This window comes from Carassius carassius, chromosome 12, assembly GCF_963082965.1.
Source record: "Carassius carassius chromosome 12, fCarCar2.1, whole genome shotgun sequence".
NCBI classification, from domain to species: Eukaryota; Metazoa; Chordata; class Actinopteri; order Cypriniformes; family Cyprinidae; genus Carassius; species Carassius carassius.
The window spans coordinates 17,226,066-17,237,179 of NC_081766.1; the positions used below are offsets into that span (position 1 = coordinate 17,226,066).

The 11,114-nt window shown below is 43.6% G+C and overlaps 1 protein-coding gene across 2 annotated transcripts in view; it reads right to left on the minus strand.

The window, feature by feature from the left end:
* Positions 1-8,973, minus strand: part of LOC132154950 (cAMP-specific 3',5'-cyclic phosphodiesterase 4C-like) — a 44,970-nt gene extending 35,997 nt beyond the window's left edge. For both annotated transcript variants that reach the window (XM_059563693.1, XM_059563692.1), the window contains exon 1: positions 8,578-8,973. In XM_059563693.1, the coding sequence (XP_059419676.1) occupies positions 8,578-8,792 (215 nt within the window). In that variant the 5' untranslated portion in view covers positions 8,793-8,973. The remainder of the gene's footprint in view (positions 1-8,577) is intronic.
* Positions 8,974-11,114: the final 2,141 nt, after the last annotated feature.

Here is an 11,114-nt window from a genome sequence, read left to right on the forward strand (position 1 = left end):
GGCCACCTGGCGAACGGCGCCGACTCCTCCGCTCCCTCACGGACGGCAGCCGTCTCTCCACATCGTGGGCGGCCGGTAGCGAGCTCGCCCGTCCCCGGCAACTCGCTCCAGTCCACCGCCTCGAGCGTCCATGGCGGCACACTCCTCGCCAGCTCGATGGCACCGCGGATTCACCACAGCGGCGAGGGATCTTCAGCAGCGCGTCCCTCCTTCTCCCGGGCTTCGGCACCACTGTAACGATATCAACCTTCATATTCATCCGGAAGAAGGAGGCGGGAACCGGCGGACAATCAAAAACATTTTAATAACAAAATAAACACAAAACAGCGCACCAGCCCCTCACGGACGACTGGTGCGCATAAAATAAAAACCAAAACACAACTAAAAGCCCAGGCCTGGTCCTCTCTCGTCCTTCACTGTCGTCGCTCCAGTTTTATATCCTTCCATCTCCTCCATGGGCCTCGAGACCGGTGGGACGAACAGGTGTAGTTCATCTCCAATCACTCCCCCGGCCTCGCTCCCATGTCCCTCGGCCCCGCCCCACTCGTCACATACCCCCATCGCCCCTCGCAGGCCGGGGGGTACTCCCGAGACTGCGCTCTACTCCCCCCCCCCCCTCCCTCCGGGGGGGCCGCTCCCGGGGACCTGCGGGAACCTGGGGGTAGGACAGGCGAGGCGAGAGAAAAGGAGATGGAAGGAGGAGCGACAGAGACGAGAGAGGGGAGAGAGGAAAAAAAAAAAAAAAAAAATTCCGGTTCCCAGACGCACCGCTGCTCGGCCCTCCACCAGCTGGGTGATCTCCTCCGCGGTGCCTGGCGGTGGCACTGGACGGCCCTCGGCGGACGGCACGACACTCCTCCGCCGCCCGGTGGACGGCGACGGCTCCTCCGGTTTTGGGCAGCCGGCAGGAGTCCCCCGTTCCCTGCTCCTCCCCGTTCCGGCGGAGGCAGCAGGCTCCGGCCACCTGGCGAACGGCGCCGACTCCTCCGCTCCCTCACGGACGGCAGCCGTCTCTCCACATCGTGGGCGGCCGGTAGCGAGCTCGCCCGTCCCCGGCAACTCGCTCCAGTCCACCGCCTCGAGCGTCCATGGCGGCACACTCCTCGCCAGCTCGATGGCACCGCGGATTCACCACAGCGGCGAGGGATCTTCAGCAGCGCGTCCCTCCTTCTCCCGGGTTTCGGCACCACTGTAACGATATCAACCTTCATATTCATCCGGAAGAAGGAGGCGGGAACCGGCGGACAATCAAAAACATTTTAATAATAAAATAAACACAAAACAGCGCACCAGCCCCTCACGGACGACTGGTGCGCATAAAATAAAAACCAAAACACAACTAAAAGCCCAGGCCTGGTCCTCTCTCGTCCTTCACTGTCGTCGCTCCAGTTTTATATCCTTCCATCTCCTCCATGGGCCTCGAGACCGGTGGGATGAACAGGTGTAGTTCATCTCCAATCACTCCCCCGGCCTCGCTCCCATGTCCCTCGGCCCCGCCCCACTCGTCACAGTGAGATTCGTTAATCTCCGGTGAACATCTGAAATTAAAGTGCATATTCCAGATTAGAGAGCCAGTGAGTCGATGTATTGAAAAATAATCTAGGAACTAGATTTTCATTAAACTATGCTTTAAAATACGCTATTAAGGCTTCTGGAATAGTTTTTGTGAGAGACTTTTACTTCCGCATCTGAAAAACTGGAAGTGACGCAATGAGAGGGAGTGCGGTCCATAGGAAAACAATGGATCGCAAAGACAGTTCAGATGGTGAGGAAATTAAGTGTTTATTTACACTTATGATGGACCACAGATACAATTATGAGCCTGCTATGCAGCCAAGAGAGCAGGGACATGCCAGGATTAGACAGAACAATGTTTAGATAAGACAAATTTAGTGAAGTGACACAGCCAAGTATGGTGACCCATACACAGAATTCGCACTCTGCATTTAACCCATCCAAAGTTCACACACACACCCCCTGAACACACACCTGGAGCAGTGGGCAGCCATTTATGCTGCGGCGCCCAGGGAGCACTTGGGGTTCAGAGCCTTGCTCAAGGACACCTCAGTCGTGGTATTGCTGGCCCAAGACTCGAACCCACAACCTTAGGGTTAGGAGTCAAACTCTCTAACCACTAGGCCATGACTTCCCCACAGAGTCAAGTTCCCCACAAATTGAGTTGTGTGAGGAGAAAAAGATTTGTTTTTCAATTACAAACTACCTGTAAGTCACACTTTTTGATGCCATTGGTATAAGACATTTGGACAGCATACAGGCAAGTTGTCTGCTGGGCCTATGGCATTCTGAGCAAGCAGATCAGGAAGGCCTTACCTGCATGTGTTGTGTCAGCCATTATTAGACAGTTTCCAAAGGAAGGAGGACTTTATAAAGGTTTTGTATGGCCCCATTTTGGTGACAATCAATTAAAAATGATCACAATCACAAATTGTCCTACTGCATAAAAACTTGTTTATGAAGTTTACATCAGATAAATATCAAGCAGATCTACATTTATGGTTAAATGAATTCAGTTTTATTTATACAGCACTAAATAAACAAATATTATTTCCTAGCACTGTTAATACCCAACTCAAAACACAACGTTGCAACTGTTAATATAAATAACAACTGTGATGTCACCGTGTTTTAAATGGTGAATGCCGTGCTAGATGCACAACAACAGCCTCATCTTGTTGATCCTCTGGAGGGATCTGGAAAGAGGAGCAGGTGTAGTGGAGGACAAGACAGTGATGTGTTCTCCTGGAGCCTGTGGTGACCTCAGTATTCCTCTCTCAGAGACTCCATGAGGCCTGATGCATATGTTGGGAAAAGCAAGCACAAGTTTAGATCACATTCACTGCTGACCCTGCTTTTCCACATGGCGTCCATCACATCTACATCTCCATTAGGAGCGGAAGCTGCAGTCCAGTAGAGGTGGTTAATAACAGCTGGCCTCCACTGCTTCAGATCATCTTCACACTCCCTCTTTACTTGCAATGTCTCCCAAAGCCTTATAAACACTACATTACAAAAAAAATAAAAAAATAAATAAAAAACAATTAGATGTGCAAACAATGTCACTAAGCTGTAACTAGACTTGATGGTTATATTAGCAAACTGAGGTTAACCTACCAGCTATGCCTTCTCATATGGTAACTTTTTTACATGGTAACGTACATAACATTATTGCTAATGCTTACAAGCTATTGTAAAGTCTCATTAATTTTATTATTTTAACTGATTTAGTAGGTGTGACGAGTGGGGCGGGGCCGAGAGACGTGGGAACAGGAGCGAGGCCGGTGGAGTGATTGGAGATGAGCGACACCTGTTTGACCCACCGGTCTCGAGTCCCACGAAGGAGGTGGAAGGATATAAAACTGGAGCGACGACAGTGAAGGACGAGAGAGGACCAGGCCTGGATTTTAGTTTGTGTTTTGATTTTTATTTGTGTGCGACAGTCTTCCGCGAGGGGCTGTTGCGCTGTTTTGTGTTTGTTTTGTTATTAAAGTCTTTAGTTGATTGTACGCCGATTCCCGCCTCCTTCTTGCCGATGATTACGAAGGTTTTAATTGTTACAGTGGTGCCGAAACCCTGGAGAAGGAGGGAAGCGCTGCTGAAGATCCCTCGCCGTTGTGGTGAATCCGCGGTGCCATCGAGCAGGCGAGGGAGTGTGCCGCCATGGACGCTCGTGGCGGTGGCCTGGAGTGAGTTGCCGGGGACGGGCGAGCTCGCTGCCGGCCGCCCGTGATGTGGAGGGGGGCTGCCATCTGTGAGGGAGCGGAGAAGTCGGCGCCATTCGCCAGGGGGCCGGAGCCTGCTGCCTCCGTGAAGGCATCCGGAGGGGCACGGAACGGGGGACTCCTGCCGGCTGCCCAAAATCGGAGGAGCCGTCGCCGTCCACCGGGCTTCGGAGGAGTGTCGTGCCGTCCGCCGAGGGCCGTCCAGTGCCACCGCCAGGCAACACGGAGGAGATCACCCAGCTGGTGGAGGGCCGAGCAGCAGTGCGTCTGGGAACCGGATTTTTTTTTTCTCCTCTCTCCCCTCTCTCGTCTCTGTCGCTCCTCCTTCCATCTCCTTTTCTCTCACCTCATCTGTCCTACCCCCAGGTTCCCGCAGGTCACTGTGAGCGGTCCCCCCAGAAGGGGGGGGTAGTAGAGCGCACTCTCGGGAGTACCCCCCGGCCTGCGAGGGGCGATGCGGGTATGTGACGAGTGGGGCGGGGCCGAGAGACGTGGGAACAGGAGCGAGGCCGGTGGAGTGATTGGAGATGAGCGACACCTGTTCGACCCACCGGTCTCGAGTCCCACGAAGGAGGTGGAAGGATATAAAACTGGAGCGATGACAATTTATCAGGACCAGGACCAGGCCTGGGTTTTAGTTTGTGTTTTGATTTTTATTTGTGCGCGACAGTCGTCCACGAGGGGCTGTTGCGTGTTTGTTTTGTTATTAAAGTCTTTATTTGATTGTCCGCCGGTTCCCACCTCCTTCTTCCCGATGATTATGGAGTTTTTATTGTTACAGTAGGTAACACATGTTTAAAAACAAGACTTACAGTGCACAGTCGACGTTTTTGTGGAGCAGCATCTCTGTTGGATCCATGAGCATCATGTCTCCCGCCGGCGGCCGAACCACAGACGGACCGGGACCCGACGAAGGTGCCGTGTGCATCAGCTCGGAGTCTCATTCAATTCTTGCTTCGGTATCCCATGTTGAACTACATCATATCGCCGGGATGATAATCCTCCGGTGTAATGAGACCACTAAGTTCAGGGCCGTAGCTGGGGTTTGCGGGGCCCCGGTGAAGGTTGTAACAGTGGGCCCTGTTTGAAATTGTTTAATTTGTATGTTCGTTCATTTTGCTATTTACACAATGTTTACGTTTTTTTTTAAGCTTGTAGGTGTCCAGATACAGAAACCGAATAATTAAATGTAAAATAGCACTGGATAGTCTTCAATGTAAAAATTAAATATACAATCAAACCAAAATTTATTCAAACACCATCAACATTTCTCACATTATTACAGTTTATTTGTTATCGCTTGTAAAATGGTTATAAAATATGACAAGAACTTAAACTGGTTCAGAACAAATTCATCTTGATAATGTCATAACTTTGATAGAAATGTATGTAATGGATTACAATCAACCAAAACTACAGACAACTGTTATTATGACAATATTTACACAATTATCAATACTTTGTTGACCAATTACCAAGCAATGCTTAATTTTGTTCAGACTGTGGTGTAAAACGTTGCATTAGCTATTCAGAAAAAAAAATAAAAAAATAAAACAGAAGCAATAAATGGTGCTTTATAAGGTGCTGAATAATTTTTGGTCCCAATTTTATATATATATATATATATATATATATACATATATACATATATAGAGATAGATAGATAGATAGATAGATAGATAGATAGATAAAAAGATAGATAGATAGATAGATAGATAGATAGATAGATAGATAGATAGATAGATAGATAGTTACAACAAAAGAATCAATTTCACTAGTAGTTCACTGTATGAAGATTCTTTGGGTATATTATGTCACAGATCGCTTAATATATATATATATATATATAAAATTATATCTGGTGTCTGAATAATTTTTGGTTTGACTGTGCATTAATTCTTATTAAAACTACAAAGTAATTCAGTCAAGAGTAGTGAGTGATTTTCTTTCATTTTCTTGGATTAGTAGCTAAATTAGGCACGGTCACTTTAAGAGAGGATGAATCTAATACACATCAGATTTTTTTCCTCAATGGTTTACTTTCACTTAAGAAATAACTGACAGTTTTTTCGAGCATATTTTACAAGGCGGGTATTTTGACATATTTTGTATGTATTTGTCGGCACAAGAGCAAAAAGAGGCAAACTCCATGTTCAAGTGTTTTGAGACACCTTTCTCTGCGTGAGCCCTGAACACCTGAATACCGTGGTGCTGAATTGGGCTCTTTCACATCTTTTTGTTTGTTCAAACTGCGATTTGTATTTGTTCGTTCGGGTGCAGAAGGGACTTCGAGGACAACTTCGCAGTAGAGAGCTCGTTTCAGTGTCGCTGTCCGTGATACGCGGCTCTCTCTCTCGTGCGCACCGAACACAGCGCGCGAGTAACCAGCTACTCCGTTCAGCTTTTCTGCGTCTTGTGTTTGGATGCTTTAGTGGTAATGGTAATGCTTAAAAAACACGTGAAAAATATAAGCTTTCGTGACGATGAGCAGCAGTGGCCCGTCAACTGTCCTGATCATCTTTTTAGTCTGCCCCTCCCCCCACCCCTCCCTCAGCCGTGGGCCCGTATAATCGTCACCACCTTTCACCCCACTAGCGACGGCCCTGACTAAGTTACACACCATCGCGTTTCTCGAAGCAGGTGCATTCGTGAAGTGCCGTCTTTAGTGCAACCTCCATAAACACAATAATTTACCATGACGATGATAAATTTAAATAAAATATCTACCAAAAACACACTGATCGAGTCCGCAGAGTGCGGCACACGACTCCCTCTCGTGACGCAATATGACACGATGTTAGAAAAAAGCGGTTTTTGAGAACTGTGAGGAAACAATCCCTTTTTCTTCTAATTTTGTGCCTTCACGTCTTGTAAAACATTTTCAAATCGTGCATTACCGATTCATATGGTATTTTCGTACAAGGTTATTTATTAATTCGATTTTTTTTAAACCTGCAATATGCACTTTTAAGAACCAGGAAATCTCCTGAAGATATGTTACCGCTCCGTGGAAGGACTTCATTGAGCAATCAGATCTTGTTATTATAACCCTGTACTATTCTGTTAAAAACACTTTAAAGTTCCTGACACTAAATGTTAAATAAAGTCTCTTTCTCCGATTTGCTTCATCTCTAGTGGAGAGTATTCTGACAGATATGGCTTGTTTAATCGTTCTATCCTGTCATAATTCTCCAACAGCCTTTCTCCCAAATCCTTGACACACACAAGAAAGATCTTTTCAGCATTAAAAGTCACATTTGACCTGTGTGGACTTCCACTGTTCACCGAGCCAAGAGAACTGCTTTAGAGTCCATTAGACAGACGACAGGTTGACTCTTTCCACTCACATCACACAAACCAGCTGACATGAACACGGTGACAACAATGTGTTTAAACATTTCAGCTGAAACGGCTCTCTTGCAGTTTTATTCTCCAGTAAACAACTTCTGAGTTTACGGTTCTCTTATTGGCAAAATACTTGATAACTGTAAGCAGCTCATAAATATTTGAAGTAATGCCTATTTCACAGTTTTAGTATAACACCTCCTCTGAGCTCTGCTAATTATTTCTCAACGTTTATTGCGTGTGCGTGCATGGCTGGGGATGTTTACAGTGTTGTCAGCCTCTGACTTCCTCAAATCTTGGACACAAAAACAGCTCAAAACAGAGGCTGTAACATGTCAAAGGCACAGGCGTCAGAGAAGCACTTTGGCACTGGCTTCCAAAAGGCCAGTTTTAAGGATTTTTAACAGGCTTTGTTCTGCATTATATGTGTGTTTTTTTTCTTTTTCGGGGGGTGGGGTTAAGGGGGGGTTAAGTGCATGTATAGATTTATACCGCATTGCTGGAAGCCAAATTAGTGATCATCATTTTATAGTGTAATTTATTATTTATTGTTATGTTATTTTGCTGAATGCACCAAAACCTTTATTTGCATTTATTTGATCGAAACTACAACTTCTGTATTATTACAAATTAAAATAATTTAATAGTGTTTTCCATTTTAATATATTTTAAATGTAATTTATTCCCGTGATGCAAAGCTGAATTTTCTGCATCATTGCTCCAGTCTTCAGTGTCACATGGTCCTTCAGAATTCATATTAATATGTTGATTGGATGCTCAAGAAACAATTCTTAAAAGCAATGATGAAAACAGTTGAGCTGCTTAATATTTCTATGGAAACGGTATATATTTTTTCAAGGTTCTTCAAAGGATAAAATGTTTAAAAACAGCATTTATTTGAAATAGAAATATTTTGTAAAATATAATTTTAATCAGTTTAATTAAATTATTTCTTCTTTTTTTTTTACACTGAACACTGTCTTTACACAAAACACTGAAAGTGAAGAATAATGTGATTCAAACTATGTGAATATTATAATTGCTGATTTTCGATGACTGACATCAATAAAACCAGTTGTCTCAGAAAGTTTACAGCTAATATGAACCGAGTTCATTTTACTACCTGTTTGGATTTTACCAGGCTTAACAGACACAACCGGTATAACTACATGGATAAAAAGCAGGTCATTTGATTGCTGTTAAGATAAGTTCCCAATAACTACTTCAGGTCAAGACATCCACCCAAACAAAGACATCTTTTTATGCTTCCAAACAGCAGACAAACCACCTCCTTGATTATAGTGATTATCATTGTAAGTTACAAGTGTTAGCATCAATACAAACGGGGGGGGCAAATGTCTCAAGCAGCCACAAAATTTGCCTTGTGATGTGTTGTTACGTAGATGCCTGTGCCACAAGACTCCTGTGTGTTTTTGAAGCCAAGCCTCCGAGTAAGGACTAAATGAACAATTCAGATCGATTTGGATCCTACCTGGGAGTGTGAGCCAAAGTGAAGCGCCTCTGCAAAGCAATGCTGCGGTTCATCATCAGCCTGCGGAAGAGCAGAGGCGAGTTGCGGGGTGAACTCCGAGGAGAGTCCCGTGGAGACATTCTGGGGGAGCTGGTGGGAGAGCTCCCCTTCAGCTTGAGATGCGAGGGCCTCTGAGGTCTCTCCTCTTCCGAACTCTCTGAGAGCATGTCGCTCATGACAGCAGAGATCCTATGTCTTCACAACTGGCAGAACAAGTGTCTATTCGTGGCATGGGTCGCTCACTCAAAACAAAAACCACAATCTACACCTCTTACCCTTCAGTAGAGCTGAGAAATCCAGCCTTGATTCAGAGATCACAGGCGCATTAATGGAGCCAGCCATCATAGCGATGGAACATCTCCCCTCGTGAACTCGCTTTGTTTACATAACTAGGAAGACTTCCCTCCAACAGACTAAATATGGCAGTGTGATTTACAATGAGAGGACTCCATGATAGTGCTCTCTAAGTGGCCCCACCTCCACATTAAGCCTATTAGTGTGCAAGGTCCAGTGTTTACTGGTTTATAATGACTTCCTTTTCCAGTCCCCTGGCGCGCAGAAAAGCCAACGCACCAGCGGCTCAACGCAGAGCTGATCACGGCGTTCAGATTTCCTCCAAGAAATGCGTGTGCCTTTCACATGCTCTAGGTTTACCAGGAGAAGTCACATGAAAGCTCTGACTATAAAAAGCAAAGTCAGATAAAGTCAGACAGAGAGCATGGCTCATGTCACGATGGCCCTCTATCACAGGCCCCATGGGCTTTGATTATCAGAGGGGAAAAGGTTCCCTGTGATCCTTTGACTGCTGGATGAGTTGTGTATGCAAAAACAATATGCATGCAGTGACCCCAAAAAAAGGTTTTGAATACTTTAGAGACACTTAAAAATGTCTGTTGCATTACAAAACATTAGAATGAACTTAAAACTCTTAATTAGATTTTTTTTTTTTGGTTTTCATTTTTTAAAACAATAAAGCCTATACTGTTTAAAAGTTTATGGTTTTATTTTATTTTTCCTAAAAATGAATTAATGCATGTCTCATCAGACATAAGTGAATAATTTTTATAGCCAAGGTGAGAAACTACACCTGTGGTTACCCTTTGGGTTTATTTATTTTGCTTGGATTGGTATTTTGTTATCCATGCAATGACATTCAGACTTTTTAAGTGTGACAGTTTAGACATTTTAAATACATTTTATGTAAAATGCATCAAGTTTTAATCCTAGGCATTGTTAACATTTTCTGGCAGAATAAACAAAACTTACAGTTTGTAGCTATTTATAATTATAATTATTATTATTATTATTTAATATCAATATCAAAGATATCACTTTGAAATCTCAATATTACAAGTTATCTGAAAAAAAAAACATCTTAATGTGTTCAAAGTTCATGTGTAACTGCACATTTACGAAATCTGTGTATGACTTTTTGTCTCGGCTGTTTTCTTGTCAGAGTTATTTTTCTGGTCTTTAGGGAACAATAGCGTCCTCTTCTGTCTCCATGCAAAACCTCAATTTGAAGCACTGCTAAATTGAAGTATATACAGACATGTAACAACTATTATTACAGTACTGACGTAGCTCACTGTACATTTCATTAAAAAAAAAATCAAAGTTTTATGGCTTAGTCACAAAACAAGATACACAACAGTGAGTACTCCGTCTAAACTAGCTGACATGGAGCCACTATTTTGAAAACAGGTACACGACAAATGGTCATGTGTGAGGTTGCCAACATCAGTAAAGGATATTAAGGGACAATTGTGATTCCTTATAGGAAAACAAGGGACTGAAATGCCAGTCAATAAAGCACTTCTTTATAAACAATGGCAGAATTTTGAACTAAAATGTTATTGCAACTATATAGCCTATGAATGAATGAAAATGCATTTTTTCATTCAATTCATTTCATTAAAAAAAATTGTTTACTTAAAGAGACTCAGAGTGTGGGCTGCTTTCGGTGCTTAAATTTGTGCTTCAATAATGAGGTCCAAGTTTAAGAATACACCAAGTTAAAATATAAAAAATTTGCCTTTTTTCCCTTCTCTTTTTAACAACATTAACTTTAGCAGTAGCAGTAGCAGTAGTAAAGACATCTTCTCTCAGGTAGATTGCATATTTTCCTGCATTGCTGGATGTTGGGCTCATGATTAATAATCATGTTATTATTATACAGAACGGTTAGCAACCCTAGGACTCATGTGGTATTACGTTATCAACTAAAATCTGTTTTATTATAAAGTTCATCAAACTCTTTACATGTAGACCTGCTTGTTTACAAAAGAAGATTATAAACAAGATTTTCCTCATTCTTCGCAAACTGTACAAAGCACGTTGTCATTACCCAAAATTAAGAATCCTTTCGTAAAATAAAAACAAAAAGAGCAGCTTACCATGAACTTTGAAAAGTATCAGACTCCGGGCCATTGGGGATGATGAGGGAGAAGGTGGCCTTGTGGGGTGTGTTCTCTGAATCTCCCTGAGCCGAGAGTCGG